We start from the raw sequence: 26,439 nt of genomic DNA, 5'->3' as shown, positions 1-26,439 counted from the left end.
AAAATCGCTGCGATGAAAAAGAACGAGCGAACAACTCGGAATGAGGGCCCAAGTTCCTGCTGCGATCAACTCAGAATTACCCCCCTAGTCCCTATCACACAGTGAGAATCGGGGTTAGCCCGAATCTCAGTGTGTATATGCATCTTTAGTGTGAGAGGTTGAATCTTCCCCTTTCAGTGGTTAACTATTGACTTGATTTATTGATGATTTCATAGCCGTTAGGCATAATCCAGCCTGTGGACTTTGCATAGTGCAAAGATTTTGGCTATTCAGCTGTGAGATTTAAAGTTGTTTTTTTCTAGGCAAACCTGATCCTGCCTTTTAATTGGTGCTATGATCCTCACTGCTAAACTGTCAAAATTTCTGCACTTTCCAGATCCACAGACTGCTTATAGTGTATATAGCAGAGGTTCTCAAATGCGGTCCTCAAGGCACCCAACGGTTGAGGTTTTAAGTTTATCCATGCTTGGTCACAGGTGACTTTATTAGAACCTCAGTCAATTTGATTTAACCATTTGTCCTGTGCCATGGATATACCTAAATCTGTACCATTGGGGTGCCTTGAGGACCGCATTTGAGAACCTCTGGTGTATATTCAAACATTTCAATGCTTATTTCAAGAGCTAGAGATCAAAATGCTAGCTGTCAATCAGCAGTGTGCTATGGCAGTAGACATCAATGCGTTATAATGCTGCTCAGTTCTGATAGTCCAAAGTAACTTGTGCAAATCAAATTTCCTGGTGTTCCAAGTATATATAAATAGTAGACAGATCAATAGATTATTTTTTTATTTAATACTGAACATTACAGACAAAAACTAAATTGTGTGGTATACGGATGGCAATGGACATCAACATACTGTAGGTACTGTATACATTGACATTTCTGCCAATTAAGAAGCCACTATTTTATATATATGTATATATATAATGGCACACATACTATTTTATACAGTAATTTAACAACTGAAAACTTTATTGAATTCACAAGTACCAATATAAACTACTTGCATCATATAATTCAAGCATTCCGATCGGGATCCGGTCTGAAGATCGACAGTGCCTAAGCCAACAATGTTTAGATCGACCACTATAGGTCGACAGGTCAAAAGGTCGACATGAGTTTTTAACTTTTTTTTCTTTTTTTAACTTTTTCATACTTAACGATCCACGCGGACTACGATTGGGAATAGTAACCTGTGCCAAGCGCAGCGGTAGTGGAGGGAGGCACCTTGTCCGAAGCATGGCGAGCGAAGCGAGCCATGCGAAGGGACACGGTCACTGTACGGTGAAAACGACACCAAAACAACATGAAAAATCATGTCGACCTTTTGACCTGTCGACCTAGAACATGTCGACCTAGAAACCCAGTCGACCTTCAAACCCTGTCAACCTAAACACTGTCGACCTAATGATCCACACCACTGTGCTCGAACATGGATATCACTAACACCTGGACTGTTAGTGTGCCTTGAGGACCGAGGTTGGGAATGCCTGAAAAAAATATTTAAAAAAAAACTTTTCCACAAACTACAGCTGCTGCAAAAGCTCGTTTGCTCAGCGTAAACAATTGCATTGCGTTCGTATCTCTTCCCCTGCTGCATAATGCCCTTACACTGTAAATACAGTACTACATATGCAGCACTCTCCCCTATACATACCTATGCTCGGGCTGCCCTAGGCTCTGAAGAATGTCCACGTCACTCCTATAAGCGCCAATGGGGAGAGGAGTGCAGATTTTGGAGTGGGCTGGAGCCATTTGATTGCAGTTTACAGGCTCTTGGAAGAGTGAATGAAATGTAACGTGTGATCAGAGCGGCTAGTAAGTGGTGCCTGCAACTCCTCACCGACACGGGCTGCGCTCTTCCCTGGTGCCCTCACTGCTGCTGAGTGTCTGCTACATTATGAGAGGCACTGAGTAGGGAGCACAACGGGTCACTGAGTTACCGGGCGTCCTGCAAACTCCGTACCTGGCTGGCATAGCTTTGCAAATTACCGGACACTGCTCTGAGCCACCACTAGAGGGCAGCACGTGTGAAGAGAAGCCGGCGGCTGGAGATCAGCTTACAGCCCAGTCTCATGCTGCCTATTTCCTTCGTCTGCTCCTTTCAATCACATTGATTTTTATCTCTTACCTGCGGAGGTTTGGGAGACAAGCCAGGGAACAATATCCAAAATCTAACTTCCGAGTTTCCACTTGCTGCATGTATCTGGGAAGTTGGGGATTTTACTACGTTTTTACTCCGTCTCCAAAGAACCCTGGGATAAAAGTTGTGTTGCAGCAATATCCGCTAATATTCCTGTAGATGTAAGGATGAGACTGGCAACACTACATGATCAGCGTGGAGTGTGCTGAAACCAGACAGTATAATATCCTTTGCTGCACAAGAAGCGGAGACACTTCCAGCAGAACCCCAGCAAGCATGCTTCCAGAATTCAGGGGAGGCTATGTTCCTCTGGTCCTGTTCCTAGGTATTTGGAGTTTTATCACTTTTACACTTGTTGATAGTTGTCCAAGCAAGTGTACCTGCTCCGGTCTCAATGTGGATTGTCATGGGCTTGGTCTAAAGACTGTACCAAAGGGGATCCCCAGGAATGCAGAGAGACTGTAAGTATGACTGCACATCATATACTATGTATACACGCACTCTCTGTACTTGCACCAGCATCACATCATATTTGTGACCCACTATTTACACCTATGCACTAAGATGGTATCCTTGCATTTTACTAGTATATTGGAGTGAGTAGGCGTTTGTTGTATACTTTATTGAATGGGAAATGTTTTACTTGGGTGTAAAGCTTGCCCCGTGTGTTCTGTAGCTGTGTTTAGTGGCTTTCCATGATCTGATCTATCACACCAGCCGGTACATCCAAATAGTAGCTTTTACATTGCTGTCGGCTTTCAGATCTCCTGCCCTCTTTTCTCTCTCTCTCTCTCTCTCTCTCTCTCTCTCTCTCTCTCTCTCTCTCTCTCTCTCTCTCTCTCTCTCTCTCCCCCTTCCCCCCCCCCCCCTTTTTTTTTTCTTTCTTAGTTTAACTTGGAGTTTTCTTAATAATCAGCATTGTTTAGGTATAATGCATCCAAATCTGAAACCTGTGTCATCTAGGGGACGTATAGCATGATAAAAGAAAACCAATGTAAATGACACCTGGGACGTGCACACATCACATTTTGCTCAGCAGTGACAGTAGATGTATTTTCAGTGAACTGAACTTTTTTATAAAGGTGAAAACTACTGACCTCATTGTAAAAAATATCATTTGATATATAGATGTTATACACACACATTGTAATTGGTTAATTAACTTTTGTGAGTACTTGTTAGAATCTCACAGTCTAAAATGTTACAAAATCTGGTGTCTAAGCAGTAACATTCTAGTATTAGAAATTAGAAAAGTTGTTTTCCTGTTTTTGTTTTTTCCTGTTTGATATAGACAGTTACTAATTTTGCATTCCTTTACTCTGTAATGGTATTGCATTACATTATACATTGGACTGCATAGTAGGATTGAAGTGATCTTTTAATTATCTCCAGCCCACTGAAAGTTCTCAGCAAATCCTAAATCTATTGCACATTGCCATATTAACTTGTGACAGCCACGCTGTAATACTGTCATGCCTCCATAGATTACAGCCCTGCAGGGTCACATGTTCTTCAGTGTGCTCCAGTTATGTGGGATTGGGTTTAAGTGTAAATCAAAAAACATGTGTTCTGCAGCTTCCCATATCTGCACTGCTCGTGTATTTTTTTTCTTTCTTTTTTACCTTTTAAACATGATGCTTTATATACAGTCACTTTATTTTCTACCAAAACTGGGTGACATCAGAGTTCATATTATCACATGGCACCCAGGCCAAACTGGATACAGTTATAAAACTGATATTTTCATAAAGAAAGTACCGCTTAACATCTCTATCGGCCTGTGAAAAAATGTATCTGGAATTACTTATGGAAAAGATCTACCTGTAATGTCATCGAAGTGAATATATTTTAAGCCTAGTATTGAAAGGGTTTTCTGCTTTACAAATCAATATAACTAAATACCTTCCCCATAGTTATTAATTTATTAATATAGCGCCAGCATATTCTGTTGCGCCTTACAACTAGGAACAGTAGTTAAACAAGCTTGGGTTTTAACAGAAGCAATAAGAATCCATAGCTGAGGACCACTTTAGCGGGTTACTAATTAATGGATCCATTTAGCAGGGTCCTTGTACTTGCATATAGCGGTTATCATTGCCATTCTCCTTCTGCGCTGTTTGGGTATCTCTCTAATAGCAGTGCCGAACATGAAGGCCAAAGGTTTCGGCATTCACATAGAACTAGTGGGTCCACTATAAAATGTACTATAATTAAGAAGTAAGGAGAACTGATACTTAAAAAAAAAAAAAAAAAAAAAAAGTGGTAAACCGCATTCAAGTTTCTCTTACTGTCAGAGAGATGGCTTTTCTGTGTTCAGTTCATTAGGTTTAATTTATCTGTCTATCGGCTATCTCTTCCAAGTCGTTTACTAAATGGGGTTGGTGTACGTACATATAATATGCAGGACTTTATTTGAAACAAGTTCACTTTTAAGTTGGTTAAATATGATGTAATTTGCTTTCTGCTGGCCTTTCAGCGGATTCAGTCAGTGGTTAAGCTGTATTTTAGTTCTGGCGAAGATTATTTTGGGAAACATCATAAACAGACTAGTAATTAGTGGCTGTACCCTCTGCCTTAAATAAATGAGTAAGCTCACTTACACTTATACAAAAAATATGTTTCACGGAAATGTCAACTTAAAGGACGTAGGCCACAGTGTTTAGGACTTCCGGAATTTACATTTTACAAATGTAAAACAAAAGTATTTTTGAAGTTTTTTTGTGTATGGAATTAATTATAGTTAACTTATCGCATTGACTTCATGGATTCACTAAATCATTTTCTGGTTTGAATGGATCCAGTATCTCTTAGGTGTGAAATACTTTTCAATTACTTCACTATCAGTAGATAAGTAATTTTATTTCTTTTTCTTTAAGGATGTAACTGTAGATTAGAGAGTTGCAACAGTTACAGCTTTTAGGTAATAAAAGGAGCCGAATGAATGCAGAAATGAAATGTACAGAATGTACCACTTTAATCATTTTGAACTCAAACACTTTATAAATCACATGAAGATGTGCTTTGTATCTCCCAAGGAAGATGTTTCTAATAAAAAAATAAAAAAAACTTTTTTATTTATATATGAACAAGCTGTAATGTACCCAACATCTAAGGGTATACTGACTCTACAGCGCTTGTGCATAAAGGTTTATGTGTGGTGCTTGAATTGTGATGCCAATTGGTTCACTGCCTTAAAGCCAATATATATTTTAAGCTACTAATGCCAATAAAAATAGTATTTCTGTTGTAGCTAATATCACATTATTAAAAATATGTTCCTCTATTTCTTTAAAGAATTTCATATTAGGGAGGGTGAGTTTTAAACTCATTATCAGCAATTGCATTTTTTCTTGGGGGGGAGGGCAGGGGGAGACTTATATGCAAATAAAAGTTTAGACTGACAATTTAATTAAGTACATGTGATTTATTATAAATGTATGTAGACCATTTCTGATTGCTCATTGCTGCAGGAGCAGAGCGCGTTTTATTTCTGTACATAACACAATGACACGTACTTCTAGGCACTTTATATTTGTATGATCATGATTTTGGTTACTTGTAAATACCTTATTACCCCCCTTTCTGTTAGACTGTATATAACATTAATATCAAAATAAGTAAATAAAATTGGGTTTTCTTTTTAAGTTGACTTTGCTATGTACAGCTGAATTTCAATAAATGTCCAGGCAGAAAGACTCCTTTACATATTTTATTTTAGCACTGTTTGGCATTATAAGTTGGTTGCTGTGTTGCATGTTTTATTAGGATACTTTGACTTATTATTTGAACTTGGAGTTTCACTTATGACTGCTGCAAGCACTGCTTATTTTTGTTTCCTTTCAGAGTAACGTTTGTGGTGTATAGAAACCAGAACTGAAAATGTTTACAAAGAACAGCAGTAATCGGAAGTTAGAGCAGTAACAAGGAATTTGAAATGCTGAAATCCATCATGTATATTTGTTTGGTTTTTTAATAGCCATCCTTTATATCTAATTACTGTGCGAACGCTAAGATAAATGATACGCCACTGTAGTGTTTAGAGAAGTAGTATTAAATTAGCATAATACGGCTGGGCTGGAGTTTGGAGCCAAAGTTTAACACTAATAAATAACAGTAATTTGTAATGCAGTAAGGCTGTAGCTAGTGTCTATCCTGTGAATATTACTCATAATTCTAAGTAATAAGTACAGTGTAGACAGCTGGTAATGGTCAAGGTGATCTGCTAAAGTCCAATAAGGCTAGAGGTGTCTGATAAGCCATTTAAGATCATGCCTATATGAAATATGTTCATAGATTACTTTTTCACAATGTAGACATGCGGAATTCTTCTTAATGTCTATGTACAGTATGCAGTAAAGATATTTTGGAAAAGGAAGATGGAGGCTTTTTTGCTAATTAGTAACTGAGCATTCTATTTTCACAAACGACCTGCGTTTGATTTAGGGGCAGATTTAATAAAGAGTTGGACCATGGTAAGATGTAGTTGTGGTATTCCTTGCTTGCTCTCTCATGGCCTGCAAGCAGATAAAAGCAAATATTTCCTATCCAGCTAACCGTGTAGTAGTATTACAGCGCAAGGGTCAAGGCGAAAGTGACATTATACTATTGGAAAGGTACTTATTTCAATATAGACTTCTACACTGCTCTTGTATCAACCAATGGTGGAAAAAGAACTAATGCTGGCAATAGACTGCGGAATTGTGCAGCCAATATTATAGAGTGGATGGGAAGGTAGCGATGATCCTATAATGGGGCCTCCATACAGCATGGAATCACAATCTGGACGATCGGACAGAATTGATCATAATAACGATATCTATAATTTCTCAGTCATTTTCATACACTGAACAATAATCGTACAGAATGGTCGTTTCATCAGCTAAGCTTAACAATTAGTTTCCATTGTATGACTAGCTAAGTATGCTTGTAGATCACAGGCTTGGCAACCATGTTCAATAACAATCTGTGGGATCTGAAGCCAACGTTATTTCCTTCTAATAAGAGGGGATTAGGTTCAAGAGGAAAGTCTGATTTTGCCTCTTATGAAGCACATATGAAACCTCATGTTAAATTCTCTAACTTTAGAGGGTGCAGTGAAAGGCAACTAAATGAATAAGGGTTGTGGAAGAGCTCATTAATGTAGAAGTGTGTGAATTTTATATTTATTTACACTAAAGAATAGACATCTAAAAATATGTATTGTATATAGAAAGAGTGGCCGCGCTTTCCACCTGTTTACTATCAGGAGCAAATTAGCTCTGACTGGCAGCCGTTTAGATTGAGAGCAGTCAAAGTATTGAATACTCTCTACCAGAAACAATGTCATGTCTTTCTAGTAAACTAGAAAACAGAACGCTACTACCGTCAGTTAGCCCATACAGTAGTGTCCATGAATAGTCTGATTACCAGAACTGAATCAGGAGAGAATGTTGCCCCTTAAATTGGACTGTGTTTTTTTCCCCTTCTATTGGATTTATAAAGTAATGACATTTACTGATTTACAGTAGATGTACTGTATATGTTGTACAGCCTCACGCAAAAAAGTCCGTATTTCGGAATATTCCGTATTTCGGAATATTTGGATATGGGATACTCAACCTGTATTAGGTTAATAGAATTGAATGTCAGATTTTATGCCACTAAAGCTCTATTTATCACCAGTGGTTCAGTGGCTGCGGTATATGTACTGTTGCATATCTCAGCAATGCAGATTGTAGTTGCGCCACATGTAAGGGAAGATCTTCTCCCTTTCACCAGCAGCCGAATGGTTCCAGAACTACGAACATGTGTGATCAGTTGTTATGTGTACATAGCAGTTTAACCAGATGGGGATCACGCAAAGTCTCTGCAGCTTCACTGGGCCACATTTCTGGGAATAGCTTATACCATCCTAAGATGTTTTCCAGTGCTTGTTAAATACACTCAGACGCCTTAGAAGTCTATAGGGATGTTAATAAGCATACCTGGCAATTTTTTCTTGTGTAAAACTTTTTTGTTAGTTTGAGAGAGGCTGAGAAAAGCTCTTGTCTGCTAAAGAAAACCAACCTCAAAATGGCAGCTACGATACAATACCTATGCAGGCTCCCACTCGTGCGTCAGTCCCACCGCCGCCGGATGACAAGACGGCGGGATTTCAATGTGAACACATACATTTCAATGTATGTGTTCACACAAATGCGGCACAGCCGCACTGTGTTTCATTGAAATCTTGTGTGTCACTGGCCGGATCCCGTTCTGCGGGATACCGCAGAACAGGATCCGTGTGCACACAGAACCCCCCTCCCAGCCAAGATGGTCCCGTTCAGCAGGACCTGCTTGGCCTCTATGTGTGGCCCAGACTTTAGGAGCTGATTGGTTGGAACTTTATCACCATACAATTTATCACTCTCCAAAGCTTGATAAATCTGGGCCATAGTAAGGAATATAATTACTGTCACTGCATAGGATTATGGGATTTTTATATATACATTCATGAAGGTTAAAACCACATCTGAATTAGGCCCAATGTGCAGAAGTAAATATGCCTTTGATGTGTGTGATGTTAAATTTTGTATATAACTCATTCCAAACCATTTATAGAACTGCCCACTTTGGCCCATGAAGCTCACCACCCTCCTATTTAACCTCTTATCTCCACCTCCATGGGATTATATTTATAACTTGAGTTCACGTAACTCAAGCAGATTAGCCGTGGATCCACGGGTTTGTCGAATTTGCGACCGTTTCTGACAGTTCTTTTGGCCTGTTTTTGACAATGCCAATTCGACTTTAAAAAAAAAGTCAAATCGGCATTGTCGAAAACAGACCAAAAACCTGTTGGAAAGGCTAGCAATTGAATAGGGGGGGTGGTCGGATTAGAGCCGTATTTCCAATTTGTCGGAAATTCCGACTCTAATTGAACAGGCCCCTTAGTCTGCATCACGCCTTTTGTGGGAATACATACGGCGGGATGTAATGCCACCCAAGTCCAGGGGCCTAGCGGTATGCCGGCCGAATTCAGAGGGTTTTTTAAAATGGGCAATCACTTACAAGGCATGTTTTGCCTTGTAAGTGATTGCCCCTTTAAAAAAAGTCCAAGTTCGGCCAGCATCCCGCACAACCGCTGGACTCGGGCAGCATTACATCCCGCCGATTGTTCGGATAATTCTGCAAAGCCCAAATTTTTAGAAAAACCAATCTGATAAAGTATGTACTTGTAGGAAATGCACCAGTTATACACGGTTTGCTAAAGTTTTGTTATTTTTGGATTATTTTTATGAAGTGTTGGTACCATTGCAGTAATGGGTGTGGAATATTATGTTGACATTCAAAATGTTGACAGCATAATGTCATGGTCTAAATGTCAAAATTCAGTATGTTGGCATTTAACATGTCAACATTCATATTGCCAAAATATCGACATAGTGACTGTTGACAATGTTATTTATTGTTAAACCTAACTCTAAAATGAATCCAAGCCTAAACCCTAACCGTATTGGCAGACTAACCCTAAACTTAATTTACCCCTAAACCTAAATGCATCCTAACCCTAAAATCATATGTTGACATTCATGTCGACAGTATGAATGTCGGAATTGTTGTATGATGACCTTCTGAATAGTATATCTGCAGAAAACACTAACCCAGTGGTTCCCAAATTGTCTTAAATCACAGTGTCCTGGATTATCGGCATTATTTATAGCACCCCTAGGCCAAAAGGGTCTTAACTACCGGTATATTAAATTTAAGTAAATTGTGCTTATGTGTCATCCTTTCAGTTATGTGGTGGTAGACGAGGGCTGCACGTCTGTTTGTAACATTTTCTATACCTGGCCAGCAGCACTGGCCAGCAGCACTGGTTTTGCCCATCAAATGGACCATAAATAATTTGAATTGGTCCTGGACCTCCAACCCGTGGCACCCCTGCAATTGTCTCATCGGACCTGCACCCAGTTTAAGAACTACTGTACTAACCCATCCATACATCTGTAAATACAATATTTAAATGTATAATTTCTTTATTAAATTATAGCCAATAAATGATAAAGTTGAAGCAAACCTTGCAATATTTATTACAGACCACGTAATCACACAAAACACAATATATTTCAGACCATGGGCATCCACTTGGGTTTTGCCATGCTGGCTGTTAATGGTGATATTTTCAAGAACACAGGTAGTTACAGGAGGGGGGGAAACCCATTTGCGCCATAAACGTACCAGCATGATCGGCTGCCGGCGTCTACATTTTAGCTCGCACTCGCCAGGGGTGTGTGAAAAGCTATCCATTTGGGTGCCCAAACGGCATTTTCCCTAATCATGCCCATTAGTTTAGTTAGCTTTACGCAGCTAAACCCGACACTAATGAGTGTGTTAGTGGTCATCAATTGTATATCGTCCCCTGCAATCTCCTGTCACTTTAGACTAAAGATCGGGGGCGATAACATTTGAAATAGAATGTTGGGAGTTCTAGAATTCCAAAATAGATTGTTGGGTGTTGCAGAATTCCAGAATAGAATGTTGGGTGTTGCAGAATTTCAGAATAGAATGTTGGGAGTTCTAGAATTCCAAAATAGATTGTTGGGTGTTGCAGAATTCCAGAATAGAATGTTGGGTGTTGCAGAATTTCAGAATAGAATGTTGGGAGTTCTAGAATTCCAAAATAGATTGTTGGGTGTTGCAGAATTCCAGAATAGAATGTTGGGTGTTGCAGAATTTCAGAATAGAATGTTGGGAGTTCTAGAATTCCAAAATAGAATGTTGGGAGTTCTAGCATTCCAAAATAGAATGTTGGGTGTTGCAGAATTCCAGAATAGAATGTTGGGAGTTCTAGAATTCCAAAATAGAATGTTGGGTGTTGCAGAATTCCAGAATAGAATGTTGGGAGTTCCAGAATTTCAAAATAGAATGTTGGGAGTTCTAGAATTCCAAAATAGAATGTTGGGTGTTGCAGAATTTCAGAATAGAATGTTGGGAGTTCTAGAATTCCAAAATAGAATGTTGGGAGTTCTAGAATTCCAAAATAGAATGTTGGGAGTTCTAGAATTCCAAAATAGAATGTTGGGTGTTGCAGAATTCCAGAATAGAATGTTGGGAGTTCTAGAATTCCAAAATAGAATGTTGGGAGTTCTAGAATTCCAAAATAGAATGTTGGGTGTTGCAGAATTTCAGAATAGAATGTTGGGAGTTTGAGAATTCCAAAATAGAATGTTGAGAGTTCGAGAATTCCAAAATAGAATGTTGGGAGTTCTAGAATTCCAAAATAGAATGTTGGGAGTTCGAGAATTCCAAAATAGAATGTTGGGTGTTGCAGAATTCCAGAATAGAATGTTGGGAGTTCTAGAATTCCAAAATAGAATGTTGGGTGTTGCAGAATTCCAGAATAGAATGTTGGGAGTTCTAGAATTCCAAAATAGAATGTTGGGTGTTGCAGAATTCCAGAATAGAATGTTGGGTGTTGCAGAATTTCAGAATAGAATGTTGGGAGTTCGAGAATTCCAAAATAGAATGTTGGGAGTTCTAGAATTCCAAAATAGAATGTTGGTGTTGCAGAATTCCAAAATAGAATGTTGGGAGTTCTAGAATTCCAAAATAGAATGCTGGGAGTTCTAGAATTCCAAAATAGAGTGTTTGGAGTTCTAGAATTCCAAAATAAAATGTTGGTGTTGCGAAATTCCAAAACATTTGAATTTCTCCCATGGTGTAAGAAATACAGCAGGATTTAAATGAAAAAGGCAATGCATTTACCAGAGTGAGTGCATTAGCCATTATTCCGAAACTAAAAAATATAAAGTGATGTGCAATGAGGTCAATGGCTGGGGTGGCACTGGCTAATGACCCCGCCCCTCATCTCCCAACACAAAAAAATTAAACCAAACTCTCCATGATCCGGTAATTGGGGGGGGGGGGGGAAATAAACAAGCATGTGATTCCCTCTACTTACTAACAACCAGCTCAAGGCTGAAAACCAGCCAGGGGGATAATGCCATAGCTAGTGCACACAGTATGGGTTCCCAACCCCCCTCCCCCCACAGTCATCCCCTAAACTGGTCAGCCCAGGGCTGGCATGAAATTACTCAGAAAACAGGCCCCAGCAAGCCTGTCCCACCAGCATGCCGGCACTTGGAGAGCCTGGAGATGGCTAAACATTAAGGGCTGCCACTGGTAGTCCGCCTGTAAAGAAAATATTACATATTTAACAAAAAAGTTGCCGTAATGTGTAAAAAGGGGGACTACTGCCGTAATGTTTAAAAAGGGGGACTCTGCTGTCATCATGTGTGAAAAGGGGGTCTCTGCCTGCAATTTATATATTATGCATAAACATTGGTGGGCAGTGGTGCCAGAACATATACATTGCTGGCATATATATTCATTGGTGGGCAGTGGTGCTAGTAATATATACTGTACATTGCTGGCCTCTGGTAGTTTAGTTTTCTTGTTTATAAAGACTCTTTACACAGAAAATGATTACACATAGTTAAACATGTACAGTGTTCATGATCAGTTAGGTTTTAATTTTTTAAATAAGATTTATTTGTCTTTTCTCTTATGTCCTAGAGGATGCTGGTGACTCCGTAAGGACCATGGAGATAGACGGGCTCCACAGGAGACATGGGCACTAAAAAAAAACTTCAGGAATGGGTGTGCACTGGCTCCTCCCTCTATGCCCATCCTCCAGACCTCAGTTTAATACTGTGCCCAGAGGAGACTGGGTGCATTACAGGGAGCTCTCCTGAGTTTCCTGAAAAGAAAGTATTTTGTTAGGTTTTTTATTTTCAGGGAGCCTGCTGGCAAGACTCCCTGCATCGAGGGACTGAGGGGAGAGAAACAGACCTACTTTAACGTTAGGCTCTGTTTCTTCGGCTACTGGACACCATTAGCTCCAGAGGGAACGGAACGCAGGTCTCACCTTTGCCGTTCGTCCCGGAGCCGCGCCGTCGTCCTCCTCGCAGAGCCAGAAGATAGAAGCCGGGTAAGTATGTGAAGAAAGAAGACTTCAGAGGCGGCAGAAGACTTCAGATCTTCATTGAGGTAACGCGCCATTGCTCCCACACAACACACACACGGCAGGCACTGTATGGGTGCAGGGCGCAGGGGGGGCGCCCTGGGCAGCAATAAGAACCTCCATATCTGGCTTGAAATGATATATACAGGCTGGGCACTGTATATAAGAGATCCCCCGCCAGTTTTGAAAATTTTCAGCGGGACCGAAGCCCGCCGCTGAGGGGGCGGAGCTTGTTCCTCAGCACTCACCGGCGCCATTTTTCTCCACAGCACACCGCTGAGAGGAAGCTCCCCGGACTCTCCCCTGCTTACACGGTGAAAGAGGGTTTTAAAGAAGGTTTTAAAGAAGGTGGGGGGGGCACATAATTTGGCACAGATACGGATAAACAACGCTGTCTGGGTAAACATATTGTGTTTTTTCTCTAACGTCCTAAGTGGATGCTGGGGACTCCGTAAGGACCATGGGGAATAGCGGCTCCGCAGGAGACTGGGCACATCTAAAGAAAGCTTTAGGACTAACTGGTGTGCACTGGCTCCTCCCCCTATGACCCTCCTCCAAGCCTCAGTTAGATTTCTGTGCCCGACGAGAAGGGTGCACACTAGGGGCTCTCCTGAGCTTCTTAGTGAAAGTTTTAGTTTAGGTTTGTTATTTTCAGTGAGACCTGCTGGCAACAGGCTCACTGCATCGAGGGACTAAGGGGAGAAGAAGCGAACTCACCTGCGTGCAGAGTGGATTGGGCTTCTTGGCTACTGGACATTAGCTCCAGAGGGACGATCACAGGTCCAGCCTGGATGGGTCCCGGAGCCGCGCCGCCGGCCCCCTTACAGAGCCAGAAGAGCGAAGAGGTCCGGAAAAATCGGCGGCAGAAGACGTTCCTGTCTTCAATAAGGTAGCGCACAGCACTGCAGCTGTGCGCCATTGCTCTCAGCACACTTCATACTCCGGTCACTGAGGGTGCAGGGCGCTGGGGGGGGCGCCCTGAGACGCAATAAAACATGACAGAAATACCTTACATGGCAAAAAATACATCACATATAGCTCCTGGGCTATATGGATGCATTTAACCCCTGCCAGAATATACAAAAAACCGGGAGATAGGCTCCGCCCCCTTTTCGGCGGCCTTATCTCCTCAGCACACTGGCGCCATTTTCCCTCACAGCTCAGTTGGAGGGAAGCTCCCTCGCTCTTCCCTGCAGTCACTACACTACAGAAAGGGTTAAAAAAAGAGAGGGGGGCACTAATTAGGCGCAGTATTAAAACATACAGCAGCTATAAGGGGAAAAACACTTATATAAGGTTATCCCTGTATATATATAGCGCTCTGGTGTGTGCTGGCATACTCTCCCTCTGTCTCCCCAAAGGGCTAGTGGGGTCCTGTCCTCTATCAGAGCATTCCCTGTGTGTGTGCTGTGTGTCGGTACGTTTGTGTCGACATGTATGAGGAGAAAAATGATGTGGAGATGGAGCAGAGTGTCTGTAACAGTGATGTCACCCCCTAGAGGGTCGACACCTGAGTGGATGTACTGTTGAAAATTACGTGACAGTGTCAGCTCTATATAAAAAAACAGTGGTTGACATGAGACAGCCGGCTACTCAGCTTGTGCCTGTCCAGACGTCTCATAGGCCGTCAGGGGCTCTAAAGCGGCCGTTACCTCAGATGGCAGATACAGACGCCGACACGGATACTGACTCCTGTGTCGACGGTTGTCACAACTGAGGGCCTGAGCTGACGGGAGGCAGCCTCAGTTGTAGTGGCTGAGATGTACCGGAACCTGGGAGGTTGTATCAGACCCCTGGACATGTAAGTAACATGAATAATAACTGCCCGAAGGCGTGACCACGACAACTTGGATAAAAGTCAATGATGTTTATTATGACAACTCCGCAACACAGCAGCAGTAAAAGAAAACGTAAAAAGTCAGCAAAGAATAAATACAGTTCCTGGGTACTACAGGATGGCAGGAGCCACAGGGCACTGGTAGTGTGAGATAGTTCTTATGATCTTCTAGATGGAAAGTCCTTACCAGGCCCGACTGTAGCAATGGAGATAACCCAGGATTGTGCCAGCTGGTGTTCCAGGAAAAGCTGGGTTGCTGAAGATAAAACAGCTGCTGTGGATACTGGCTGGAACCAGACTGTTGTTAGCACGGAGTGGATACTGGCTGGAACCAGTTAAATAATAAATGAACTTGGGAGCGATGAAATATGAACTGAAATGTAGAACTTGAGAGCGGAGAAATAATAATACCGGTGGAGAGTGGTAAAGTGTAGAAAGGACACCGGCCCTTTAAGGGAAGCTGTACTCTGCTGGAAGCTGAGCTGGAAGCAGGTAATGTTGTAGCTGGAAACAGATGAACCCACAATGGATTGGAGAGTCAGGCTACACCGCAGGTGGAATGCTGGTGCGGGTCTCTATGGTGGAAGTCTTGAGACAGGAGCTGGAACCTGGAAGACAATCACAGGAGAGAGACAAACAGGAACTAGGTTTGACAACCAAAGCACTGACGCCTTCCTTGCTCAGGCACAGTGTACTTATACCTGCAGCAAGGAAGGGATTGGCTAGGCAATTATGCAGATTAACAATACTGACAACAGATTGGAGGAAATGATCAGCTGACAGAATCCAAAATGGCTGCGCCCATGCAGACACTTGGAGGGAAGTTTGGTTTGTAATCCATGTGGTAATGAAAACAGTAATGGCGGCGCCGGCCACTGGAGACAGGAGACGCCAGGCTGACAAGTGCACATCCAACCACGCGGACACAGCGGAGGCCGCGGCTGACGTAATCGCCACTCTGACACTCTGCATGCAGAAGCTCAGGGACGGCGGCGGAGGCCGCGGGAGATGCCATGCCAGATGTAATAAGGCGTTACTGTGACAGCGTCTCAGAGAGACAGGAGAGGATGCAGGAATGTGAACATTAGGATAACAGATGGGATCCGGTCCTGGAGCGCTGAGCCAGCCTTAGGAGGCATCTGATGGGTAAGAAATGGCGTCCAGATACCCGGATCGTGACAGCACCCCCCCCTTTAGGAGTGGCCCCAGGACACTTCTTTGGCTTTTGAGGAAACTTGGAATGGAATCTCCGGACCAAGGCAGGAGCATGGACATCAGAAGCATTGGTCCATGAACGTTCCTCAGGACCATAACCTTTCCAGTCAATAAGATATTGTAGTTGACCGTAACGGTGACGTGAGTCCAGGATCTTGGCCACTTCATACTCAACGCCTCGTTGAGTTTGGACTTTCGGAGTTGGAGGAAGTGAGGAATGAAACCGATTCAAGATCAGCGGTTTCAACAGGGAAACATGGAATGTCCTGGGTATTTTTAAGAAGGGAGGCAACTGGAGTCTGTAAGCAACAGGATTGATGACTTGTTCAATCTTGAAAGGACCGATATAGCGAGGTGCAAACTTCATACTGGGAACTCTTAACCTCAAATTCTTCGTGGATAACCATACCCGATCACCCACCTTGAGAGCAGGAACTGCTCGACGCTTCTTATCCGCAAACTTCTTGTACCTGAACGATGCCTTGAGCAGAGCTGATCGTACACTCTTCCAGATATTGGCAAACTGATGCAAGGTGATATCCACTGCGGGAACAGAAGTTGCTGGAAGCGGTTGGAACTCAGGGACTTTAGGGTGGAATCCAAAGTTAGTGAAGAATGGTGTTGAAGCAGATGAAGAATGATACTGGTTGTTATGACAGAACTCGGCCCAGGGAAGTAATTGAACCCAGTCATCTTGAGAGGAGGACACATAGATGCGGAGGAAGGCCTCCAAGTCCTGATTCACCCTCTCGGTTTGACCATTGGTCTGAGGATGGTAAGCCGTGGAAAACTTTAGCTTGACTTGGAGGACTTGACATAAACTTCGCCAGAATTTGGCTGTGAATTGAACTCCTCGATCTGAGATAATTTCTTCAGGAAGACCGTGGAGTCGGAAGATCTCTTGTATGAATACTTGAGCCAACTTGGAAGCTGACGGAAGACCGGTGAGAGGAATGAAGTGTGCCATCTTGGTGAACCGGTCAACTACCACCCAGATGGTATTGAACTTGTTGCACATGGGTAAGTCTGTAATGAAATCCATCGACAAGTGGGTCCAGGGTCGACAGGGAACGGATAGTGGAACCAGTTGCCCCGCAGGCGACTGGCGGGATACTTTATGTTGGGCACACTTTGGGCAAGATGCAATAAACTCCAAGACATCCTTTTTCAGAGTTGGCCACCAATAGGACCTAGAGATAAACTCCAGGGTTTTTTGGATACCTGTATGTCCGGCAAAACGGGAAGCATGGGCCCAATGCATGAGCTTCTTCCTTAGCATCGGCTTTACAAAACTTTTCCCTGATGGGGGCGTAGAGTCCATCCCTACCGTGGAGAATGCCAACGGATTTATAATAGGATGCTTGTCTGAAGACTCTGACTCATTTTCTTGCTCCCATGAGCGGGAAAGGGCATCGGCCTTGCGATTCTGAGAGCCCGGACAGAACTGGAGTTTAAAGTCGAACCTGGAAAAGAAAAGTGCCCATCTGGCCTGACGAGGGTTGAGACATTGTGCGCCCTTCAGGTATAAAAGGTTCTTGTGGTCTGTAAGTATGGTGATTGAATGAGAAGCTCCCCCCAACAGATACCTCCACTCTTCTAGAGCGAGCTTGATGGCTAGCAACTCCTGGTCGCCAATGGCATAGTTGCGCTCAGCTGGGGAGAACTTCCGGGAGAAGAAACTGCAAGGGTGTAAATGGCCATCTTTAGCCCTCTGAGATAACACCGCTCCTACTCCAACGGAGGAGGCATCCACCTCTAAGATGAAAGGAGAGTCGATGTCAGGCTGTTTCAGAACAGGCGCAGAGATGAACCTTTGTTTTAAAAGATGAAATGCTTGCATGGCTTCTTCAGACCACTTGGACGGGTTAGCACCCTTCTTAGTGAAAGCAGTAATAGGCGCCACAATGGTGGAAAAGTCTCGTATAAACTTTCGGTAATAGTTGGCGAACCCTAAGAACCTCTGGACCCCTTTGAGGGTTAAGGGTACCGGCCAATTTTGGATTGCTTGTAGTTTCTCAGGATCCATCTCTAGTCCGGAACCGGACACAATGTACCCTAGAAACGGAATGGACTTGACTTCAAAGACGCATTTTTCTAATTTGCAATAGAGATGATTGACACGGAGACGGGACAGAACCTCTTTAACCCAAAAACGATGTTCCTCTAAATCGTTGGCAAAAATGAGGATATCGTCTAGATAGACCACGACATGACGGTATAGAATGTCTCTGAAGATCTCATTGACAAAATGCTGGAAGACAGCTGGAGCATTGCTCAATCCGAAGGGCATGACGAGGTACTCATAATGTCCGTCACGGGTGTTAAAGGCGGTCTTCCACTCGTCACCCTCACGGATCCGGATGAGATTGTATGTACCTCGCAAGTCCAGCTTTGTAAAGATAGTAGCTCCGCTAACTCTGTCAAAGAGCTCAGTAATCAGGGGTAAAGGATAACGGTTCTTGATGGTAATGTCGTTCAAACCTCTGTAGTCGATGCACGGCCGCAGACCACCATCTTTCTTTTTTACAAAAAAGAAGCCTGCGCCGGCTGGAGAAGAAGGTCGAATGAACCCCTTTGCTAGGTTCTCTTTAATATATTCCTCCATAGAATGCGTCTCAGGCAGAGACAACGGATAAGTTCGGCCTCGAGGTGGAACCTTCCCTGGAACGAGATCAATCGGACAGTCCCATTCTCTATGAGGAGGAAGGATATCAGCAGAAGCTTTACTGAACACATCCGTGAAATCTTGATATGGAGGAGGTGGAACATCAGACGACCTGGGGGAGGAAGAACAGACAGGCAATACTTTAAACAAACATGTCTCAGCACAGGAGGAACCCCATGCCAGGATTTGCGTAGTCGTCCAATCAATTGTAGGATTGTGAAGACGGAGCCATGGAAGGCCCAGGACCACAGGATGTGTGGCTCTTGGAATCACTAAAAAAGAAATAAGTTCGGAATGAAGAACTCCCACTCTCAGACGAACTGGTAGAGTCCTTAAAGAAATAACTGCATCAAAAATTTTGCTGCCATCCACGGCAGTTAAAGAAATGGACGAAGGAAGTCTCTCGGTGGGTAGGGACCACCGTTTAACATAGGCTTCGGTAATAAAGTTCCCAGCTGCTCCGGAATCAAGGAGAGCAATGACGTTCCGATAACGTTGAGCAACTTGAAGCGAGACTGGGAGATTACAATCTTGAGGAGATGGAGAGGAGATCATTACTCCTAGCCGGCCCTCTCCTTGGCGAGCTAGGATTTGGAGTTTCCCGGACGTTTGGGACAGGCATTAATGGTGTGAGACGGAGCTGCACAATAGAGACAGAGAGACTCGGAGAGACGTCTTCGGCGCTCAGCAGGAGTTAAACGGGAACGGCCAAGTTGCATGGGCTCATCTTTAGATGGTGACAGTTGACGAGGAGGAGGAGCAGAAGATTTTGGAGCAGATGATCTTCCACGCTCAGTTGCTCTCTCTCTGAAACGTAAATCAACTTTCGTGCAGAGTGAGATTAGCTCATCTAACTTAGAAGGTAAGTCTCTGGTAGCTAACTCATCTTTAATACGCTCAGATAAGCCATGCCAGAATGCAGCATACAGGGCCTCGTCGTTCCATGCCAGTTCGGATGCCAGGATCTGGAACTGTATCAGATATTGTCCTACAGTACGTGATCCCTGGCGTAAACGGAGAATCTTGGATGAAGCTGAGGTTACCCGGCCTGGCTCGTCGAAGATGCGCCTGAATGTTGACACGAAGGCAGTGTAGGAAGATAGCAGGGTGTCGGACCTCTCCCATAACGGTGATGCCCAATCAAGGGCTGAGCCACTGAGAAGAGAAATAATGTAGGCAATTTTTGTACGGTCACTGGGAAAATTGCCAGGTTGTAGCTCAAACTGAATCTCACACTGGTTGAGAAATCCCCTGCAGAATCTTGGAGATCCGTCAAATTTTGCTGGCGTTGGAAGATGAAGACGTGGAGCAGAAATGGGTAAGGTGGGTGGGGTTATAGCTGGAGTCACTGTGGTTGACGCACCAGACGCGCCTGATCCACGGAGAGTTGTCTGAATCCCATCCAGCCGAGTAGAGAGATCCTGGAGACAGCGGATGATGTGGCCCTGTGCAGCCTCCTGATGTTCTAGTCGGGCTGCCAGTTCTTGCATCGGCCTGGCCGCTTGATCCTGGTCTCCGGCTGGATTCATTAGGTCAGTGCTTACTGTCACAACTGAGGGCCTGAGCTGACGGGAGGCAGCCTCAGTTGTAGAGGCTGAGATGTACCGGAACCTGGGAGGTTGTATCAGACCCCTGGACATGTAAGTAACATGAATAATAACTGCCCGAAGGCGTGACCACGACAACTTGGATAAAAGTCAATGATGTTTATTATGACAACTCCGCAACACAGCAGCAGTAAAAGAAAACGTAAAAAGTCAGCAAAGAATAAATACAGTTCCTGGGTACTACAGGATGGCAGGAGCCACAGGGCACTGGTAGTGTGAGATAGTTCTTATGATCTTCTAGATGGAAAGTCCTTACCAGGCCCGACTGTAGCAATGGAGATAACCCAGGATTGTGCCAGCTGGTGTTCCAGGAAAAGCTGGGTTGCTGAAGATAAAACAGCTGCTGTGGATACTGGCTGGAACCAGACTGTTGTTAGCACGGAGTGGATACTGGCTGGAACCAGTTAAATAATAAATGAACTTGGGAGCGATGAAATATGAACTGAAATGTAGAACTTGAGAGCGGAGAAATAATAATACCGGTGGAGAGTGGTAAAGTGTAGAAAGGACACCGGCCCTTTAAGGGAAGCTGTACTCTGCTGGAAGCTGAGCTGGAAGCAGGTAATGTTGTAGCTGGAAACAGATGAACCCACAATGGATTGGAGAGTCAGGCTACACCGCAGGTGGAATGCTGGTGCGGGTCTCTATGGTGGAAGTCTTGAGACAGGAGCTGGAACCTGGAAGACAATCACAGGAGAGAGACAAACAGGAACTAGGTTTGACAACCAAAGCACTGACGCCTTCCTTGCTCAGGCACAGTGTACTTATACCTGCAGCAAGGAAGGGATTGGCTAGGCAATTATGCAGATTAACAATACTGACAACAGATTGGAGGAAATGATCAGCTGACAGAATCCAAGATGGCTGCGCCCATGCAGACACTTGGAGGGAAGTTTGGTTTGTAATCCATGTGGTAATGAAAACAGTAATGGCGGCGCCGGCCACTGGAGACAGGAGACGCCAGGCTGACAAGTGCACATCCAACCACGCGGACACAGCGGAGGCCGCGGCTGACATAATCGCCACTCTGACACTCTGCATGCAGAAGCTCAGGGACGGCGGCGGAGGCCGCGGGAGATGCTATGCCAGATGTAATAAGGCGTTACTGTGACAGCGTCTCAGAGAGACAGGAGAGGATGCAGGAATGTGAACATTAGGATAACAGATGGGATCCGGTCCTGGAGCGCTGAGCCAGCCTTAGGAGGCATCTGATGGGTAAGAAATGGCGTCCAGATACCCGGATCGTGACAACGGTGAAGAGACAACCGTGATTTCCAGTAGGGCCACACGTTACATGATTGAGACAATGGAAAATGTTTTTATACATTTCTGATAATACGAGTACCACCAAAAAGGGGTATTATGTTCGGTGAGGGAAAAACTACCTGTAGTTTTCCTGAATCTGAGAAATAAAATGAGGTGTGTGATGATGCGTGGGTTTCCCCCCGATAACAATTGATAATTTCTTAAAAGTATTGGCTGCATACCCTTTCCCGCCAGAGGTTAGGGTGCGTTGGGAAACACCCCCTAGGGGGGATAAGGCGCTCACACGCTTGTAAGAACAAGGGCTCTACCCTCTCATGAGATGGCCGCCCTTAAGGATCCTGCTGATAGAAAGCAGGAGGGTATCCAAAAAGGTATTTACACACATACTGGTGTTATACTGCGACCAGCTATCGCCTCAGCCTGGAGGTGCAGTGCTGGGTTGGCATGGTCGGATTCCCTGACTGGAAATATTGATATCCTAGATAAGGATAGTATATTATTGCCTATAGAGCATTTAAAAGATGCATTTCTATATATGCATGATGCACAGCGGAATAATTGCCGACTGGCATCAAGTATAAGTGCGTTGTCCAATTCTACCAGTAAAATGGTCAGGTGATGCGGATTCCAAACGGCATTTGGAAGTATTGCCTTTGAAAGGGGACATTTGGGGTCGGTCTTTTAGACCTGGTGGCCACGGCAACAGCTGGGAAATCCACGTTTGTACCCCAGGTCGCCTCTCAAAATAAGACGCCGTATTATCAGGCGCAGTCCTTTGTTGGCAAGCGGACAAAAGGTTCCTCTTTTCTGCTCGTGACAGAGGGAGAGGAAAAAGGCTGCAGAGATCAGCCAGTTCCCAGGAACAGAAACCCTTTCCCGCCTCTGCCAAGCCCTCAGTATGACGCTAGGGCTTTACAAGCTCAGGCACGGTGGGGGCCCGTTCTCAATGAATTTCAGTGCGCAGTGGGCTCACTCGCAAGTAGACCCCTGGATCCTTCAGGTAATATCTCAGGGATACATATTGGAATTCGAGACGTCTCCCCCTCGCCGTTTCCAAAAGTCGGCTTTACCGACGTCTCCCTCTGACAGGGAGGCAGTTTTGGAAGCCATTCACAAGCTGTATTCCCAGCAGGTGATAATCAAGGTACCCCTCCTGCAACAGGGAACGGGGTATTATTCCACACTATTGTGGTACTGAAGCCAGACGGCTCGGTGAGACCGATTCTAAAATCTTTGAACACTTACATACAGAGGTTCAAATTCAAGATTGAGTCACTCAGAGCAGTGATTGCGAACCTGGAAGAAGGGGACTACATGATGTCTCGGGACATCAAGGATGCTTACCTTCATGTCAAAATTTACCCTTCTCACCAAGGGTACCTCAGGTTTGTGGTACAGAACTGTCACTATCAGTTCAGACGCTGCCGTAGGGATGGTCCACGGCACCCCGGGTCTTTACTAAGGTCCAGGGAACAGTTGGAGGTCGGTGTAGCACTATCTCAGGTAGTGTTGCGGCAGCACGATTGGATTCTCAATATTCCAAAATCGCAGCTGGTTCCGACGACTTGTCTTCTGTTTCCTAGGGATAATCCTGGACACAGTCCAGAAAAAAGGTGTTTCTCCCGGATGAGAAAGCCAGGGAGTTATCCGAGCTAATCAGGAACCTCCTAAAACCGAACCAAGTCTCAGTGCATCAATGCACAAGGGTTCTGGGTAAAAATGGTGGCTTCCTACGAAGCAATCCCATTCGTTAGATTCCACGCAAGAACTTTCCAGTGGAACCTACTGGACAAATGGTCCGGGTCGCATTTTCAGATGCATCAGCGGATAACCCTGTCACCAAGGACAAGGGTATCCATCCTGTGGTGGTTGCAGAGTGCTCATCTTCTAGAGGGCCGCAGATTCGGCATTCAGGACTGGGTCCTGGTGACCACGGATGCCAGCCTGCGAGGCTGGGGAGCAGTCACACAGGGAAGGAATATCCAGGGCTTAGGGTCAAGCCTGGATACATCACTTCACATAAATATCCTGAAGCTAAGGGCCATTTACAATGCTCTAAGCTTAGCGAGACCTCTGCTTCAAGGTAGGCCGGTGTTGATCCAGTCGGACAACATCATGGCAGTCACCCACGTAAACAGACAGGGTGGCACAAGAAGCAGGAGGGCAATGGCAGAAGCTGCAAGGATTCTTCGCTGGGCGGAAAATCATGTGATAGCACTGTCAACAGTATTCATTCCGGGAGTGGACAACTGGGAAGCAGACTTCCTCAGCACGACCTCCACCCGGGAGAGTGGGGACTTCACCCAGAAGTCGTCCACATGATTAAAAAACTCGACAGGTATTGCGCCAGGTCAAGAGACCCTCAGGCAATAGTTGTAGATGCTCTGGTAACACCGTGGGTGTACCAGTCAGTGTATGTGTTCCCTCCTCTGCCTCTCATACCCAAGGTACTGAGATTGATAAGATGGAGAGGAGAAAGCACTATATTCGTGGCTCCGGATTGGCCAAGAAGGACTTGGTAACCGGAACTTCAAGAGAGGCTCACGGAGGATCCGTGGCCTCTACCTCTAAGAAGGGACCTGCTCCAGCAAGGACCCTGTCTGTTCCAAGACTTACCGCGGCTGCGTTTGACGGCATGGCGGTTGAACACCGGATCCTGAAGGAAAAAAGGCATTCCGGATGAAGTCATCCCTATCCTGATCAAAAGCCAGGAAGGATGTAACCGCAAAAACATTATCACCACAATTGGCGAAAATATGTTGCGTAGTGCGAGGCCAGTAAGGCCCGACGGAGGAAATTCAACTGGGTCGATTCCTACATTTCCTGAAAACAGGAGTGTCTATGGGCCTGAAATTGGGGTCCATTAAGGTTCAGATTTCGGCCCTGTCAATTTTCTTCCAAAAAAGAACTAGCTTCAGTCCCTGAAGTTTAGACGTTTGTAAAAGGGGTACTGCATATACAGCCTCCTTTTGTGCCTCCAGTGGCAATTTGGGATCTCAATGTAGTTTGGGTTCCAAAAGTCACATTGGTTTGAACCACTTAAATCTGTGGAGTTAAAATATCTCACATGGAAAGTGGTCATGCTGTTGGCCCTGGCCTGGGCCAGGCGCGTGTCAGAATTGGCGGCTTTATCCTGTAAAAGCCCTTATCTGATTTTCCATTCGGACAGGGCGGAATTGAGGACTTGTCCTCAGTTTCTCCCTAAGGTGGTTCCAGCGTTTTCACCTGAACCAACCTATTGTGGGGCCTGCGGCTACTAGGGACTTGGAGGAATCCAAGTTGCTGGATGTTGTCAGGGCCCTGAAAATATGTTTCCAGGACGGCTGGAGTCAGGAAATCTGACTCGCTGTTTATCCTGTATGCACCCAACATGCTGGGTGCTACTGCTTCTAAGCAGACTATTGCTCGTTGGATTTGTAGTACAATTCAGCTTGCACATTCTGTGGCAGGCCTGCCACAGCTAAAATCTGTAAAAGCCCGTTCCACAAGGAAAGTGGGCTCATCTTGGGCGGCTGCCCGAGGGGTCTCTGCTTTACAACTTTGCCGAGCAGCTACTTGGTCAGGGGCAAACACGTTTGCTAAATTCTACAAATTTGATACCCTGGCTGAGGAGGACCTGGAGTTCTCTCAATTGGTGCTGCAGAGTCATCCGCACTCTCCCGCCCGTTTGGGAGCTTTGGTATAATCCCCATGGTCCTTACGGAGTCCCCAGCATCCACTTAGGACGTTAGAGAAAATAAGAATTTACTTACCGATAATTCTATTTCTCATAGTCCGTAGTGGATGCTGGGCGCCCATCCCAAGTGCGGATTGTCTGCAATACTTGTACATAGTTATTGTTACAAAAATCGGGTTATTATTGTTGGGAGCCATCTTTTCAGAGGCTCCTCTGTTATCATACTGTTAACTGGGTTCAGATCACAAGTTATACGGTGTGATTGGTGTGGCTGGTATGAGTCTTACCCGGGATTCAAAATCCTTCCTTATTGTGTACGCTCGTCCGGGCACAGTATCCTAACTGAGGCTTGGAGGAGGGTCATAGGGGGAGGAGCCAGTGCACACCAGTTAGTCCTAAAGCTTTCTTTAGATGTGCCCAGTCTCCTGCGGAGCCGCTATTCCCCATGGTCCTTACGGAGTCCCCAGCATCCACTACGGACTATGAGAAATAGAATTATCGGTAAGTAAATTCTTATTTTCTCTAACGTCCTAGTGGATGCTGGGGACTCCGTAAGGACCATGGGGAATAGACGGGCTCCGCAGGAGACATGGGCACTTTAAGAAAGAATTTAGATTCTGGTGTGCTCTGGCTCCTCCCTCTATGTCCCTCCTCCAGACCTCAGTTTGAATCTGTGCCCGGACGAGCTGGGTGCTCTTCAATGAGCTCTCCTGAGCTTGCTGTAAGAAAGTATTTGGTTAGGATTTATTATTTTCAGGGAGCTCTGCTGGCAACAGACTCCCTGCACATCGTGGGACTGAGGGGAGAGAAGCAGCCCTACTCTCTGCAGATAGGTCCTGCTTCTTAGGCTACTGGACACCATTAGCTCCAGAGGGATCGTACACAGGATCTCACCCTCGTCGTCCGATCCCGGAGCAGCGCCGCCGCCCCCTCGCAGAGCCGGAAGACAGAAGCCGGGTGAAAGAAGCAAGAAGACTTCGAAATCGGCGGCAGAAGACTCCAGTCTTCACTGAGGTAGCGCACAGCACTGCAGCTGTGCGCCA

The 26,439-nt window shown here is 44.7% G+C and overlaps 1 protein-coding gene across 2 annotated transcripts in view; it reads left to right on the top strand.

Annotated features, from left to right (window-relative positions):
- Positions 1-1,733: 1,733 nt before the first annotated feature.
- SLIT3 (slit guidance ligand 3) overlaps positions 1,734-26,439 on the top strand; it is a 1,129,203-nt gene continuing 1,104,497 nt past the window's right edge. For both annotated transcript variants that reach the window (XM_063928289.1, XM_063928288.1), the window contains exon 1: positions 1,734-2,607. In XM_063928289.1, coding sequence (XP_063784359.1) covers positions 2,333-2,607 — 275 coding nt within the window. In that variant the 5' untranslated portion in view covers positions 1,734-2,332. The remainder of the gene's footprint in view (positions 2,608-26,439) is intronic.

This window comes from Pseudophryne corroboree, chromosome 6 (genome assembly GCF_028390025.1).
Source record: "Pseudophryne corroboree isolate aPseCor3 chromosome 6, aPseCor3.hap2, whole genome shotgun sequence".
Lineage (NCBI taxonomy): Eukaryota > Metazoa > Chordata > Amphibia > Anura > Myobatrachidae > Pseudophryne > Pseudophryne corroboree.
This window is presented reverse-complemented; position numbering and strand designations above follow the sequence as displayed.